Raw genomic sequence first — 17,843 nt, forward strand, 5'->3', positions numbered from 1 at the left:
GTTTCTGTGTGAATACTCTGTTCTTCCCAGAGAGGCGAGTAGCCGTACACAGTGGGATAGCACGCCTCGAATGCTGTACTTGTCAAGACTTTCCATAAATGCTTCATTTTCTCAGAGTTGCCTCTTCACTTAAAGGGGTCATTTTGTAGGTGTTGTCATGACTATGGCAGATGTCAGCGGTGCGAGTGACTGACGAGTGCAAATTGAATTCTCCATACGTTGAAATAGCTTCCATCAGCATGTCAAAAAAAACACGTAACGGTTCCTTATTAATCTAATTAAGCTATCCATCCTCATTATCACTAAAAGCGACAGTGCTGCACTTTCCAGCTTTCATTGGATGAAAATCCAGGAAAATACTGAAAATACTTTTATAACAAATTGTAATTTCATTTTAACAAGAACGGATTAAAGAATTCAATGAATTGTGCTTGCTGCATAAAACAGGCGAAATTGTTGGATTGTCTGTTTCAAAAAGTTACAACAATTGTCAGATGTTGAAAGAGGGTTTCAGATACTGTTAAGACAATCTGACAAGCACTTCTTCTAAGCGTACTGAGACCTTTTATTGTATTTTTTCTTCCTTAGTGGTTGAACAATCCAGTAGGGCTGGACAATAAAACAATAATTATTGCAATATCATTTTTTTCAATAACAATATAGCAAATGTTCAATGAATATTCAATAAATGTTTGACTTTATTCACTTGAATCATACACAAATTAGGACTTTTTTTTTTATTAAGATGTTTGTTTTGTTGAGGACCAAAAAAAGCTTGTACTTAATTTTACTCGTGCATATTTATTGATAAAGATTGTTTTGAATGTTGAATTTGTAAAAAATTATGTATAAAAAATTTCCCTTGTTACAAAGAGGTTTGTCCTTTACTACATTGGTAGATGATCAGTTGAAGCATCTCTTTAGGGGAATTATTTGAAAAAAACAAACATAACAGAATTAGGTCAAAATTTCCATGTGTCTTCTAGAGGCTCGTTGTGGAGGGTATGGACCACAAATTATTGTACAGCTTGAATTGACTTTTTTTTCATTACTGAAAAGCCTGTCGGATGACAAAATTTTAAATCTATACACAACTATATGAGCTCAGCAGAAGGTGAAAGCTAAAGTAAAATTGTGCATGTAAACCAAATCACTACTAACTATGGTTAATTATTGGTTAATAAAAATACATGGGTAATTTTCAAAATACTCTGAAATCAGCTGGAATCATCTGCCATCTTTAAATCTTTTGTTACTCTTTTCTTCTCTTGGTGCTCCACCTGGTATTGACCAACAGCCTAAACTCAACGTTATCAGACCCATCAGACATTGTTCTCTAATAATTAGTCAGTGAAATGGGATCAGAAGGATATTATTTTCCAGTCTGACCTGGAGCAGGTCAGCACAAGCATTCCTCCAGTCAGCGTCTCCTTCAACTAGAACGGCTGCAGCTTGCTGTGTTAGTCAGCAAGTCTCCGCTTCAACTGGCTATTTGTGTTTGGATCACAGGGTGTATTGTGTCTCTGCCAAGGGGAAAACCACAAGCATGCAGGGAGCATCAAGCTGCTTCCTGTGCTGCTCTCAAATTGGCCAAATGAATTGCTGCTGTTTCTCGAATACTGAATGTTCAATTTAGCATAGAAGAAAAAAATTAAGAGGTTCAAATGTGACACCAGCCCTCAGGACATCATTCAGAAGGTGACGGGATCAAATGATGCAATCACTAGCAGGTTGTCCTCTGCAGTTTTCTTTACATTTCAGCTTAAGGCAGTCACTAGTTAAATCAAGGACACTTCACTCATTCAGTCTACCTTAAAGCCTGTTTAGTAATGGTTATTCTGGTCGCCTGATTATTTTATGCACTCAACAATCTGCATTTAATTGGAAATGGCTCTACTTCCTATCACACCACTTTTCTTCTCAGTAAAACATGTTTGGGGTAAAAACACTTCTCCATGTCAGTTCACACTGGTTGAACCTGATCTTTTGATGGTGGAGCAAAAATTATTTACATAAGGTTCAACAGATATGAATTGTGTATTTACAGCTACCAGTACTTGAGCTATTTTGTCCAGACCCCAAGGCTGTAACTAGGACCTTTAGAAATACTGAGCTTGTGAATCTGGAGCTTTAGTCAATAAATCAACCAATCGGTTATTTATCAAGCAAAAATGCCTGTTATTCTCTGGTTTCAGCTTGTTAAATGTGAGGATTTGCTGCTTTTGTCTGTCTGATATCACTGTAAAGTGAATATCTTTGGGGTTTTGAGTGTTTTCCAGAGAAAGACGTGACCTTGGACTCTGGAAGCGATTTTCAACAACTCAATTTTAACAAATAATTGATAAATCAAAAGTTCAAAGAATCAACAATGAAAATAATCATTGGTTGCAGCCCTCTCCAATTCACCCCATAACCATTTAAAATATTCAGACCAGATCCCAAAAGGAAAGTATCTAATTGTGCTTCAGTTGTTATTTTTCATTTTGTATCTAAATGTGCTTCAGTTGTTATTTTTCATTTTGTATGTATTTGATTGTTATATTAAAATGTCATACATTAAGGTCGAAATGATCTTTCAAAGCCTTCTCTACACTACAAAGAATAGACTTCTGCTGCGAGAGGGTGAATTCATTATTCATTTACTTATTTTGTTGGCTAGAAAAAGTTTGTTGACCATTTTGGGTATGGTTAAATCTGTCATTAAATATCCACCATTCATTTATTACCCGTATAACTCCTCCCATGTTTCTGAGACATGACAATTTATTAAATAATCTCACATTTTAAAATCTTGTGATTACTGACATCTTGTTGCTCCAGCTGATGTTTAGTGCTCTAATAAATTAAGTTTATCTGCATCTGTGAAATGTACAATAATGAAAATGTAATAATTGGCGAATGTGGAGACACTTTCAGGCAGATGGTTTTCTTATAACAATAGACTGAACTACTGTAAAGATTTATTGGTGATTCTCAATGTCTTGTGTATAAAGGAAGTTGAGGCTTGTAATTTTATTAATGTATTTTTGTTCTCTGTGTCTTTGCAGCCTCTGACGCCAAGGAGCAACAGTTTTGGATCAGTCAGCTCCAAGCGTGTGCCAGACGTCACTCTGACAGCAGTGCCAAGGTACAGCGCACACATATATACAGTAACAGAGTTGTGAACATGACCCTGGTCCAAGCCCTTGGTATATATTCCTCGGGAAGAGAAGTGAGCAGAAAACCTTGACATTTCCCTTGAGATTCCCGTTCTTATGTGTGTCTGTTTTATTAATGCGTCAGTTTCCCATTTCAGTAAGCTCAGGTCAGGTACATTCTGTGCACAGGAGCAGGTCCTTTCACCAGGTGAAAACCCTTGTAGAGTCCTGAAAAGTCCTGGCCCGTCTATCCTTTCTGTTCTGCTTTTAGTCCACTGGCTTTTCTGTCTAAAGGTGACAGATGTTTTTTCAACGGCATTTTTCATTTCATTAAATGGCATCATCTCCCATGAGACTCATTTAACATTTCCTCTGGAGTTTTAAAGCTGCACCAAGATTTGTTGATGTTTCCAGCGCATTCTAGCCTCCTGTCATTTCTTGACCTGCTTAAATGACTAGTTTTGTCTATGAAGTCTTGCAGCAGCAGCGTCCTGCTGATGCAACTTGCCCCTAGCACCAGCTCTCCATATCTTCAAACATAACCTTGTTCTAACGTGAGTGTTTACTTACTGGAGATTTACACTCCACACAAACAAGGTTTTATGTAAATATAAGTTATTTAATATTTACACCCACGTACCAGGTGTAACTGATCTAACTGACAAAACATATGTTAGCTTGTTACTTTAATATGTTTAGAGGTAAGAGTAGAAGAGCTAATACGAAACATGTCCGACATATCTGACCAGATACTTGATCAAAATGCTGTTTAAAAGATTATTTTAGGTAACATTTCACCAAAGCTAAAAAAAAAAATACCTTTAATCACAAAACTTTATACTAACAAAATTAGACTAAATTACATTGGTTAGCTAGGTTAGCATAATTCAATATTCCTGTACTCTAGTAATCTTTAAAAATGTAGCTTTATAGTTGAAATTTGCAAAACAGCAGTAACACAACTTAATAAAAACAGGCACTGCAAAGTATCATTAATTTCAAATTTCAGAAAGCTAACATTTGTTTGTGGATTTACCAGTTACTATGGTATTTTAGGGTAGATGAATGAACTTTTATTCAGATGAAACCAAACAGATCAAAGATTTTTTAAGTATTTGAACATGAAAGCACCAGTGAGTCGACTAAACTGGGGGATCTTTGTCTTAATACACCATATCATAATTTTCTTTCATGTGTTATTCAGAGGTTTCTTTCATTTACTGACTCCCCTTCACACTCTCCCTGAGAACCAACAAATGGAGAAAGCAAATTCACAGTTGCAGACCTTAACAAATGTCACCCAAATAAATGCCATGTCTCTGCAGACAACGAGCAATGCTTCCAAATTAATTAAATCTGCCTCTGTGACTTTCTAAACCAAGCACCCTACTAAAAAGAAATGAGTAAATAGATTTAGTATGAAAATAAATAAAAAGTCAGGAAATATGTTAAACAAGTGGAGAGAAAAGGTTGAATAGGAAATAAATGAGGAAACCAAAAATTTAACACATTTCAAAAGAAAAAATTGTCAACAAGTGAGAAAACATACAACAAAATGCTACAAAACTGCGGACAGATGCATTTAAAATGTAAAAATCCAACTTCAAAGTGTCATATGCGACTTCTCTTGCTTGTCTAATTTGAGAATATTTTAAGCACTGACAGAAGCGATTTAGGCAAATGTGGTAGCATGCTCCTTATTTGAGGATGAGTGTTGCTAAATGTTCCCTGGTTGTCCCTGGTTCCACTGCCATCATATCTCTGTCTGAAAGATTTCTGTGTTGGGTGTAGTAGTAACTACCTTTATACACAATCACTCATTTCTAATATGGGTTTCATGGATTAATATTTGAGCATGTGCAGTTTTAGGGTTTTTTGCATGGCCTTCACGGGATTAGTCGATGTATTTGTGTGTGCTGTCTGTAGCTCAGTGGGATAGGCCTGTATCCCCATTCGCCTGATCCAGTGGAGATTGATGCTTGTTATAGAGCTCCTTCTAGAGCGCCACTGCAGGTTGTGACAGGGTGGAAACCAACAGTGCATGAAGGAGAGAAATAATCTAAACTTTGTTATATCTTTGGCAAACTTTTGGTATTAAAGTTGATTTTGTACATGGAAGCCGTGAAGAAATATTTGTTGTTAATTTTTCCTGTAGCTATGAATAAACAAGCTGATGTCGGTATGCCTGTAATATGTTTTAAACTGAGTTTTTAACTTCTGACATTCTTTTGGTGACTGGTGTATATTGCAGCAGTGTAAAGTTTAGTCTGATGTTTACTTGCTAACAGCTTCTGCAAGAATGCGAGTGGTTGTTTTGTGAAATGTTGCTCCCATGTATCTATTTATCATTGTGATGCATTCAATTGAAAGAAAAACACATGAGTTGCCAGTTTATTATGAATATCTATAAGATCTAAAACAATTAAATTCAACTGACCTGTTATAAATCCTTGCTTTGTGAAGCATATGATGTTTTTTGACACTCTCAAATTTTAAGGTTGTGCTTAATGGTTTTGTTTATATTATATTGCTTAAAATAAAAAGGTGTTTACTATGTTTCGTCCATCTCATTTACATACAGTATATCATATAAGCGAGATTGCACTCTACATGTGATTCACATAATTTTTATACTCATGAAACCATTCAGTGCCTTCCTTTGTGCCTTTCATAGGAGCATATGCGTTAGTCATGTTTTTCACTAATTCAAGTTTTTACACATGTGTTTGGTTTCAGGTGAGGAAGTTGAAGGGCTCCGATGAACACTTGAGTGTGGAAAGAGCAGGTGGAGGCCAAGAGGTGCTGGTGAGTCCACATACATTACCACCTATGATGCACTATACTTCTTGTTCGACAAACAATAGAAAAGACAAGGGACACTCACTTTATTTCCCATGCGGACTGCTTTCTTTCATGTGTCTTTTTAAACAATTAACTACCGCAGCCTCATTATGCTGCCTCATCGCCGGTTCACTTATTCCACATGTAGCTCTTTACCACTTCAAACTTCTGCACAGCTGGTGCGAGGGGAAAGTCCAATTACTCTGCTCAGCCGTGATGAGAAAAGCAATCAAAAGATGAGAGAAAATTGCATAAGCAAGGAAAAGTGGAAGGAGGAAAATGGTCTGTCTCTTTTTTACTTCTGCCCTGCAGAGCTGAGCGGGCGTTTTGTTCCTGTTCGGTGACTGCAGGGCATTGCCACGGCAGCAGCTGTTATTACTGTACCCACTGTTGTGGTCTAATCCTTCCCTGAGCTGCACTGTCTGCCTCTCAGATCATTATCAAAGCCACTCCGGCGATGAGGCAGCCAGCAGTGGAGGCTCAGCTACATCTCTGATGACAGATCACCATGGCAGAAAATGTGTAGCAGGCTTTATTTATTACAAATAAAAAGGGCATTTTCATGCATCTTTATAAGAAACTGAATAAAAGAGTACTGACACGTTTTATACTGTTGATCGATACAGATGCAGCAAATACATTTATCATGTTTGGCTTTGGGAGGCTTTTATTTTAAAGTTGATGAGGTAGAAGAACATCATGGATATCAGGTAGGAGTATGTTGGAATGCCAGTTTCTCCTCAGCATTGATGGTTCAGTATTTTATCTGTGGATAGACATGGACGGTGGATAAAATAAAAAATATTGTGCAATTTTATCAGAAACTGTAACCTCAAAAGTTGATCATATCAAATGATTTTCATCAGCAGATGGAGTTAGCAGATAGATTTATTTATGTGAAAATAGGCAAGTTTCTATCCCAAATGTAAAGACAATATGGGTTTCTATCCAATACTGTTGTGTGACTATCAGGAGTTGGTTCATTGAGATCCAGTCAGGTGCCATTAAACCATTGCAGAAGAAGAGTCAACATGGTGATGTAATTAAATAAGCTCCAGTGAAACCTGAAACAATGGAAAACAATGTTGAAAATGTGATGGATATATGACATTTCCGTTTATTTCTTGTATTAATTGCTCCACACAGATCTATGGTTTTCATCCGCTGCTATTTTTTATCTCTTAAGTGGAGCGGAAGATTTAGTGTAAGTGTCAAGTCCCATGCACATCGTGATTTATTCATTTAAGTCTGTTTCTATTGCACTCTGTTGCATTTTGCTTTACCGATACCTCAGGCAAGCATTAAATACTTTTTGGGGACTTTTTAAAATGATAGAAACACAGATAGAGAAAAAAGACAACGAGAGAGTGAGTGGGAGAGACTAAAAACAAAACTAAATCAAAACTTAAGCATGATTTATACTCATGTGTTTAGTGGTTATACCGTACCTACAGCAGCTAGGCGTATAAGCTCTGACGCTACACTGTGGGCTATGCTGTAGCTCATGTGCATCTTCAAGACCTTCAAGAATGTGCTGTCCAATTGCATATGATACACCTTTTAAGTGTTGCGGACCGGAAGTGATATCAGCGGGTCAAACACTGAGAATCTTAACCCAGCAGCAAATGTTCTTGGGCTTGGTGCTGGTGTGCGTTTGGGAGCCTCTGTCTTAAAGTGTGAATACCTACATTTCCATGACAACTGATCCGACTCCATTAGCTGACTGATAACTCCAGAACAGCTGAATTATGGACCTTGAGAAGAGATTGTTTTGTCAACTGCTTTTTCCAAGGTCAAGAGTGAACATTGAAACTCAGTTAACAAATCTAGGGCTGCCATGTTTCATCACGTGTACCTTGCATATCTTTCCTTCTATAACTCTGTACTGGTGAGGCACCTGCTTTGTTAATAAGTTGGTGGAACTAAGAAGTACATAATCTCTACAAAGGTAGAGTCAGAATAATGTTATCCACTGTATACAAGAAAAACAAGATTTGTCTGCCTCTGTGTAACCACATTGACAGTTTACATTGTAAGACACGCATACTGACATAACCACATCAGCAGTGTAAGGAAGCGCCTTGTTCAGTAATCTCTTTATTGACAGTAGAGTAGACCCTCTCTGGCTGGAGCTTTCTGTAGGCTCTAAGGTCCCGTAGGAGAGTTTGACCTTGTTCACTACAATGATACAAACCTTTCAGAGGTCTCAGCTGGAGGAGTTCCCACAAGCCAGTTTCCTCTGTCTAACCACCGCTGATTCCTGCAGGTAGACTGTTTCAGCGGTGATTGTTCAGTCGCAACTCTCAAAGTCTATCTTTAGTTGTCCTGGTTTCAGTTAAAGCCACTAAAGAGGAAACCAGTCTTTCTTGCAGCTGCACAGCCTGTGAAGCCCTCATCAGGTATTAGATGTTAGACGGGATGACTAGAGCTTTTCTGTTAGTGCTTAGGATGGGATACAAATTTACTATACAACACACAGAGCCGTAGCCAGGATTTTTTAAATATTAGATTATTGTCCAAATTTCCCTTTGCAGAACTACGTCCCACCTTGAAAAATTGCTTCTGCTTTTTACTTTAAACTCATCCCCATTATATACACAACATCCACTGGTGTGAAGTAAAAATCACAGACTTGTTTTTTCCCCACTATTCATTTCTACCCATCCAGTTAACAGTTTATATGGCTTTTATTTAGACTTTTTTGTGTGTCACAGTGGTTTGTGGTTTTAGAGCTTAGGCAAATTTCAAGCTGTACAAATTGTGAAGCTGCAACTACACACAAACACACACACACAGACACACTCATGAAGGGCAAGCATCAAACTGTGGACTTTCTGCTTGAATAAAGAAAATCCAGCTCCTTCCTACTGGTGTGTTTGAAAACCAGGAAATTACCTTGAAAGAATTTAATTTGAATGAAAGGTTTTGTGTACCAAGGTCTGCATGCTGTTTAAGGTCTAGGCCTTTTCCAATAATTTACTTTTAGGCCTGAAACAGATCAATAGATACTTAATACTAACAGTATCTGTGTACAGGTGTTTAAAAACTATTTCCAGATCCTCTCACTAAGGTTATTATTGAAAAAGATTATTGTGTGTAATTAGTGTTGCTCATTGTTGTGTAGAAAAGGACAGGTCAGCAGCTGACCGTTGTACCATCTACCCACGCTGCCTCACACGGGGCCAAGTCCGCCCACGGTCGAGTGACAGCAGAGCACCTGTGAAGCAGCAAGCATAAGGACTTTTACACCCTGAAACAGAATTCCTTAATTTTTATTGTTTTAAGAAAATCAGGTTTTTAGAATTAAGTTTTGGGCAGAAAAAAACTTGATAAGAGGAAGATTTTTAATGGTGTTGATCAAAGAGATATGAAAGGAAACACTGCCCTACGTGATATTTATTATTGACCCGGTTCCTGATTGATCTTTAGTTTGTCAGTCTAAGGTCCAATTCAGGAATATTTGGTATGTTCCTCTCGCCTGTGAAGGATACTTTCCTGCATCTTCCTTCCACCACTGCCCCTCCTTTCCTTTTTCCCCTTTGAATTTTCTTGGTCTGACATCTTCTTTCCGTTCCACTTTACTCAAATGCTTGGGGCTCTGTGCCAGTTTTTTGGAGCACAAAACCTCCATGTGTCTATCTGTTCGCACTTCTGAAATGCTGTTCCTTTTCTGCTTACTCACGGCTCGTGTCTTTAGCCTTGCACAATACAGCAGCGTTCTCTCCTGTAAGCTGATTATTTCCTGTTAAAGTGATTACACAAGAACCTACCTACTATACTGAAACTCCCTCTATTTAGTGTTTGGATGCATCTAATCACAAGTAAAATGTTCTTAGTCATTTTAATGTGATTTCTTTGTGTCAAATGCATGCAGTTTTATCCTCTAAAACTATGCAAAGAAGCAGAATAACAAGCATTTATCTCGTAATATATAACGTTTGGCTTGATTTCCTGTGTTACTGCAAAGCGACGGCTGTTAGTTTCCCTCTCAGTGAGCAGTGTTCTGGGGCGGATGCTGGTTATTTGATCTATTTTATTTTCATCGCTGCAGTGACCAGACCTCTGTGCTCTTCTGAGGGATAAATCTCTGATGCCTGGTCTCTCCCTGCGCTGCTGTAAACTACAGTAATGGAGAGGAAAGACAGAAGAGAGAGATACTGTTCTGACATTGCTGCCCATGTGAGCACAGAGGTCAGTGAACTGAAGAGACAAGAGTCACAGAGGGGAAGCGAAGGAAGCATCAAAATGAAGAATGCAATGTGACTTGAGCTTCCGTGTGGAGAACTACAAAACAAAACAACAAAAGAGATGACTACCTTTTTAAAAAACACATAGTCTCTCAAAATCAGTTGCGTTTATCAGGTGAAATGTTTTTGAGTACTAGGTTAACTTGGGGGTGGAAATTTGGTTTTATCTCTGTTCATTTACATGTTATGGACGCTACGACACTTTCAGAGATTATGCAAGTTTCTTTGTTTCAGAGACAAAAATGCCTTTACCTCTCCCTGCGCTCTTCTAGATGAAACCTTTTACTACTAATAATAATAATGATAATGAATTTAGTAATCCAGAACACGTTAAAAGCAAAAGAGCATTTGACAGGTGTATGCAGACAGATAAATTGATATTAGTACATTAATTATATGCAAATATAGAAACAATAAAATAGTGTTGCAGCTACTCCAACATGAAGATTTGGTGCTTTTTTCCCCACAGTTCTTTAAATGACTGTCCTGCTGTGCAAAATTAATGTTGGTGTAGGATTGACAGAAAGAGATGGCATATTTCTATTGTGTTACTGCCAAATGAGATTTTGTCGTTTGGAGTGAAATGGTTAAATAGGTGGTCTCATTTACAAAGTACAGGAACTTTGTCACAGATAGAAAGAAAATGCTTCTAGGCTAAAACTGAGCCACATTTATTAGCTGGGTTTTGTCAACCTCTGACTAATAGATAATAGTTAATAGCCAGTTCTTTGTTTAAACAACATTATAGTCTACAAGTTGTTTGTAACTTCAAGCTTAAACAGCGAAAAACCGAATAGCATTCAGCTTTACTTATCTTACGGCAGTGTTAATTTACTGTACTGTCTACTTAAGAAGAAAAAATCTGAGAGAGAAGAGATACTGATGGTGGTCTTTTGACATTACAGTATTGACCATATGATGCACGGTGACCCAACTTTATTTAAATTGCTTTAACATTACAGTGAGCTTGAAAGTTAAGTTAGCAGTGAATCTTGTCTTAATTTCAGTAATACTAAAGAAACGTAGACAGTTAAAGTGCAAGAGACGTATTGCTAAAAAAAGAGTGCTACCAATTTGTGTTGGCTAAAACTGAATTACCGCAGATTGCATATGCACATTGCTGTTCTCTATTAGCAGGCAAAGAACCCCATAAACATAAGTCTATTTTCTGTACAAATCTAATCCTGAACCTTTTTGTAGCAAACGTTCATTTGATTTGCGGAATAGATCCCTGGCATTCGTTATACTCTCGTTGTTTCTCTTCCTTTACATTATCATGCTCCTTCCACACTTAAATTTCCACCCAAATCTCACTCTGTCTCTCTCTCTATCTCTCTCTCTCTCTCTCTCTCTCCCTGTCTGTGTCATCCCCTGCTTCCCCCAGGGCTCCTCATCCTCTGGTCGGACCCGTAGCTTCTCCCTCCTTCCCCACCTTACCCCATCTTCATCCCCGGGTTCTCAGAGGCACCTGAGCCACACGGCCTCACCTAGCAACATCGTCACCATCACCCACCACAAATCTCCGGCTGCAGCTCGGCGGGCCAGGAGTCAGTACCCGGGACGGCTGCTGGAGGTCAAAGAGGTGGGTGTCAAAGGCATAACAAAACTTTTCCTGTGGCCTTGTGACTTGCTTTTGCCTTTTACAAGAGGTTGCACAAAAACAAAGCAAGCAAGCAGAGATTTGCCAAGGCAACGTAAAAAGTATAAATCTGTTTTATTGCAACTTGGGTCTTATTCTCATAGTTTGATTTATTTGTCCAAACTAAATAAGGTGAAATAATATAAGTATTCAGCATGTTGATAAGGAAGCTGATGCTTGATTCATTTCTCAAGGACCGGTATCTTATGCACTTCTTCTTCTCTGAATTACTTCTTACAAATAGACAAGCATCTTACTGACACCTTTGGCTGTCATGTCACCCTTTTTTTGCAGGTCGTAGTGATCCTTTGAGTCTCTCATGCTTGGTTACTTTTACTATTCAGCTTTTTTAAAAATAAGTTTGGCTAACCTGTGGGTTCAGTCACTACCTGAATAATTGTTAGCTTTCTGAATGTTGCTGCCTTTGTAGATCTCAGCAGTTACCTTGGCGTTATTTTGTACATCATTCATTTTAGTAATAATAAGACCTAAGTTGTAATAAAGTGAATTTATTTTTAAAAAAAGATCTTTCAAATGTTAGAATTTTAAAAAGTCTTGCTTTTAAACAGAAAAGACTTTAACCTTGGATAAAGTCCTTCAAGAAAGTTAGTCCTTTCTGATCATTTGGACCAAACTCTAAAAGCTCTGCATTTTCCGTGGCCTTTGTCTTCAGAGCCTCTACACTGGTCTCAGGTGGGACACTGGTGCAGTGAGTTCAGCAGATATTTCTGGCTTGCTGGCAGGCTCAACACTAACTGCGGTGTGCTCAGCCTTTACTGTAAGTTCAGCTTTGTGGGCATTTATGTGGAATATATCAATACTGATTAACATGGAAGGTGAGAAAGTGAAGTGCTGGTGGAGCATATGTTGTTGAATCAGGGTCAGTCTGGTGAGTGTGTGCTGTAATCAACATGTGAGATGTAAAAGTGTCGGTGTGTGCATGGAAGATAAATAGAGAAGATGATGAACTGGGAAAAGTGACAGCAATGCTTGTCCATATAGAACATTTAATATTCCTGACTGCATTTTTCTGCTAATCCATGAATGTGTACATTTTTATAGTTTTTGATACTGAGTTAATTACAAATCCATCCACTTGAAATTTCCAATCAGTTTTTGATTTAGTTTGAAGTTCAAATCTTCATTAATTAATTCTCTCCGCCACAGTCACCAGGCCTGTCAGTTTTAGTTACCACTCTGCCCTCATCTGTTACATCTCCGTTCACTCAGCTCAGTCATTCACTTCTCTGCTTATCTTTCAAGAGAGTTTTATTTCCCCCTGTCTCTTCTTAATAGACTGTCTGCATTTGGTTTATAGTGATTAATTGCAAGAGATTAGGCCTGATGTTGGGTTTTTGCGGAGCGGAAATCATAAAGACATGATGAAGACATGATTGTATGCCTGGCTGGGAAACTATACAGCAATTAGCTGCAGCATTTTTGCTTTCACCCTTTTGTTTAGAAATGAAGATGTGATGTGAAATGATGCTTTTCGGACCATTTCCAGACAGCTGTGCATCTGAGTACATCCGCTGTACATCCGCTGAATTATGGAGATAAGATGACTTAGCAGTTTGAAAGGAGGAAGAAACATGGACAAGGAGAGACAAGAGGCTTTCTAAATGTAAAACACGTCTGCCCATATAAAGTGTTGGTACAGAGGAGAAAAATAGAAGCCGACAGGGAAGAGGTTATGTCATGGAAAATGTTGTTTGATCCCCGCATAATACTTTCTGACTTGTTTTTGTCCTTGAGCTGTTCAGGTGTAGGCTGCTCAACTGCAAAAACCTAAATTGCATATAAATTGTATGCCCTTTATTATGCCAAATATCAGTGCCTTTAGTTACTCATTCAGACCAGAAGGATAAAGTTTGAAAGGAAATTTGATTTCACATTAAAGTTACATTTCTATTCAGAGCTGCTATAATCAATATTTTGGGGTTTTTATGGTGGATCAAATAACAATGTGTAAGTGAAAGTTGTTGCTTGTAGTGACAATCACACTAAGACTTATCACTTGACTCTGCAGCTCCCTTGAGCTCTATGGAGTGTTTCAGCATCTTTCAGCTCAATGTTTTGGTTTTATGGCATGTAACATTACTGATTCAGTCTCTCATCAGCAGGCAGCTGTTTTCAGCAAAAAAGCTCTGATAATCTGTACACAACTTTGCTCAAACAGCAGACAGATAAAGTTAGCAACTAGCTTGTGTGTGTGTGTGTGTGTGTGTGTGTGTGTGTGTGTGTGTGTGTGTATGTGGTAGGGTTGGGTCATCCGTCGGCGATGGCTGACAAACATCACAATTTGAGCCAGCATCGTGATTGTTTGCATCTATATTTACTAGCTTGCAGTCTGTCTTCCATTGTTTGTACATTGCTGTGTTCATTGGCACCTCTGTACATCAGTGGAAATCATTGGCAGGAATGTGCATCAAGTCACCCATGTGTGCACGCATTACACAAACAAAACAGTGACCTACTCATAAATAAACATATCCATAGCGCTACAAAAGTAAAAAAACAAAAACAAAACACAGGTTGCTTGTTTTGTCGGCCCAACATTCAGAATGGATAGATATCTGAATTATAGTGATTTAAAATGGACAAAAAAATCCTCACATTTGAGAAGCTAGAATCAGTGAATTTGGATAAACACATTTTTTGTTTATTGACTAATTGTTTGAGCACTAATTACCCATACTGTATGTATGTATGTATTTTTGTTTTTGTCTAGTTAGTTATTGTTCAGAGACACCCTGAGCTCACTGTTTGACCTTGTTGCCCATTTGAAGGTTACAGGGATTAGAAGACAATCCTTCACCGGTAGCTATCTGATCCTTGCTCCAGAATAACAAAGGCCTTTCTCTCATGTATTGCCTTTCTTAAAGTGGAACAAAGCAGCTTAGTTTGGTGTCTGCCAAATATGGCTTTCTAATACGCCATAGGAAAAAAAACGCTGCTTGCCTAATAACCCGTCATGTAATTGAAACCTCACAGTAGGATCTGAGCACCTTGAATTGTCGTGTCTCTTCTCCTAAAACTAACACAGGAGGGAGTAGACTGTAGAACTATTATCTAAACTGGGTATTAAAAACTTTGCGTTTACCTCGACAGTTCATCTGGTTCCTCGGCTTGTCACTCTGATGACACTGTTGGAGGAGCATCAGTATTTCATGCAAAGATCTTTCTTTCATGCTTTGTTGTTCATTGAAGACCAGGTTGGCTTCAAGTTGTTAAATTCCCCCATGCAGACGCAGCTCGCTGTGTGTCTGCCTCGTCTCGCTAAGAATATCTCTTCTAAGTTATTCACTGTGTGACAGAAAGAGAGCAACTAGCGATCAGTGTGAGTGGAGGATAATTTCTCACCTCTCAGGATCAGAGTCTGTCTCCTCAAGTGATCCTGGGACAGTTTGAGTAAATACCAGATGGTGTGATCGTTAGGCAAAACAAACACTCCTTTGGTGCTAGTGTTTTCTCTACAGACGGAGAAAACAAGGCCCTCTGTGATGTGTGATTCATTTTCAGTCCGGCTTCACACTCTTTTGGTCCTGAAGAATAGGGTTGCTGCTTCCTGTGACCTGATTCATATATCTGCCGTCATTTAGCTTCTCCCGTCAAGACTATTCCTTCTCAGCCTCCAACCGCCTTCCCTCCCTCCTCATGTCATTTGTTGTTCTCCTTCCTTTATTCATTACAGGCCCATAAACTTGTCTGACGGGTTTGGCACGGGAGCGGGGGAAGCTGGGGTCGGCGGTAAAGGAGTGTGCGCTTGCACTGTGATTTATGCACCACTGTACGCAGGAGAGACCTAAAAGCTGCTGTGTACTGATTATCAGTGGATTTATGGTAGAAGGGATGTTGTGTTGTACATCCTATATTTCTGGTCACTGTCGCTGATAATATTCATAAACACCATACTGTTACTTCCCATAAGACATTCCCCAACCCAGCTACAGATGCATACAACTTTCTTTTTCAAACAGTCATGGAGAGAAAGTGGTCTTTGCACCTCGATGAATCTCCACATGATCTGGCTTTTTAGCTCTGCCCTGTTGATTCCTTTTTTGCCAGCACTCACTGAACCATCCTAACACCAGGCAGGAGGCACAAAGATACAGTGGGAGAACAGCAGCACAGAGATGGAGTTCTACCAATGCATGATTATTGTTGTGTAATAGGATTAAAGTGTACACTACTCACCTGGCTCAAAAGAGTCAAGTAAATGTCCATGTCTATTAAACTCCATGTTCCCAGTTTGTTGGGGGGGGGGCGTGTTGTTTTCATATTGTGGTAAACCATGGAATTTTATTTCAAGCATAGCCTTGAGGTGTGTTTTCTAAAGCATTTTTGGAGATAAGAGCCATCTATGTTTTACACATTACTATGATACATTTCAGGTTCTTACATTTTCAAAAAAATATGTAGCATCTTACTCTAATATCTCTGAAAGGTAGCATTAAAGTAATTACCAATATGTTGGTGTGGTCTTGGGCTGAATGTTCAGGCCATTGTCATGCCTGTCACCTCCCATCCATCTGTCCATCCATGCATGCATGTGTCTTTCCTCTGAATGTGTGACGGCGGAAGTCAGACCACATTACCGTCTCTCCTCAGCCAGCTTGTCACGGCTGATGTGAACTCATCAAACGCCTCGACTCTCAGTGCAGCAACACTGGGTACTTACACTGCTGCAGGAGAGCTGGATCACTGGGGTTAGGCTATTTCTGGAAGCATCTCTGGTCCTGTTGGCTTGTGCGTGTGTGTGTGTGTGTGTGTGTGGTGGGAGGAGCTGCCATTACTGTAAACCCAATGACTTAGCTTTGTAGCAGAGGTCTGCTGTAATTTTATGCTCCTTTTTATATTCAAGTCTAACAGTGTAATCTGCTTATAAACCAAATACTGAGAGCAACATTATTTAAAAATTCACAAGCATAGTTTTTGTCGAGAGTATAATATCTATCTATCTATCCTCTTAGTTACATTTATGAGCTTTTTTATGATGGAATAAAAGGAAGAGACTAGTTTCTTTATATGACACACTCATATTTATTATGTGTCTGAGTGTCTTTCAGTGTCTCTAAGTATGTGAGTCTATCTGAATGCTACTTGAAGGAGGCTCTGGTACATTATTGGTGACCACTTGAGGTCAGGTTGTATTTATGATGTTCACTTGCTGACAGTTGCACAATAAGGACCCTTTAAAAAAGGCTGTGTGTATGGGTGTGTGTGTCCTTCAGTCAGGTATTCTGAGAGATGATACCTTTACCAGTTTGTGACCTTTTTTGCTTTAAATTACCAATTTCTCTCTCTTGTTTTCTTTGTCTCATATTTTTGTCTCTATTGGCGCAAGTGCAATAATCCTTTCCGACACAGGCGTTTTCCCATGTTTGTGTAACTACAAAGGTGGCTACAAATTTAGTGAGCATCATAAAACCTGGTGAGCTGTGTTATTTGTGAACCCTGTATAGAGTTTTTTTAGCGTTACTTATGGTTGCACAGCAACACATTTATTTTGCAGTTTCTGCTGTATTTGACAGTGACTGTAAAGAGAGACAGGAAAGGCAGGGGAGAGAGAGGGGATGACATTCAGCAAATGGCCTGTGTCGCTGAAGGCTTCTTCAGTGAGTGTAGACCCTGAGGCAGCTCTGATTTCTGGTTTTACTAGTGCACTACAGATGCAGTTATCCTTTTTCTAGATCACTACCTGTACTTTTGTGACACACTTTGTACTTTTGTTTGATAAGGGCTATATAAATAAAATTATTATTTTTATTTTCCTGTTGCAGAACACGTAATGTACAGAAATGTGTGATATTGACAGTTGTGCAGCTTTGCTACAATTATCCAATAACTTCAATATCAATATGTGACTATATGTACTTATAAATCTGTATCTATCTATTAGAATGAAACACTCATCCTGTAGACTTAAAACAGCATGATGTAAGATTTGGTGTTTTTTGCGATTTGGCACCCCTACTG

The 17,843-nt window shown here is 38.7% G+C and overlaps 1 protein-coding gene across 6 annotated transcripts in view; it reads left to right on the forward strand.

The window, feature by feature from the left end:
* LOC119907120 (oxysterol-binding protein-related protein 10) overlaps positions 1-17,843 on the forward strand; it is a 92,973-nt gene that overhangs the window by 39,530 nt on the left and 35,600 nt on the right. For 5 of the 6 annotated variants that reach the window (XM_038724724.1, XM_038724722.1, XM_038724725.1 and 2 more), the window contains 4 exons: positions 3,048-3,127; positions 5,874-5,942; positions 11,610-11,807; positions 12,538-12,642. In XM_038724724.1, the coding sequence (XP_038580652.1) occupies positions 3,048-3,127; positions 5,874-5,942; positions 11,610-11,807; positions 12,538-12,642 (452 nt within the window). The remainder of the gene's footprint in view (positions 1-3,047; positions 3,128-5,873; positions 5,943-11,609; positions 11,808-12,537; positions 12,643-17,843) is intronic. The other variant, XM_038724721.1, reaches the window with a different exon arrangement.

The sequence above is a fragment of the Micropterus salmoides genome, unplaced genomic scaffold (genome assembly GCF_014851395.1).
Source record: "Micropterus salmoides isolate LMB-PRFRI ecotype aquatic unplaced genomic scaffold, ASM1485139v1 Ms_hic_scaffold_17, whole genome shotgun sequence".
Lineage (NCBI taxonomy): Eukaryota > Metazoa > Chordata > Actinopteri > Centrarchiformes > Centrarchidae > Micropterus > Micropterus salmoides.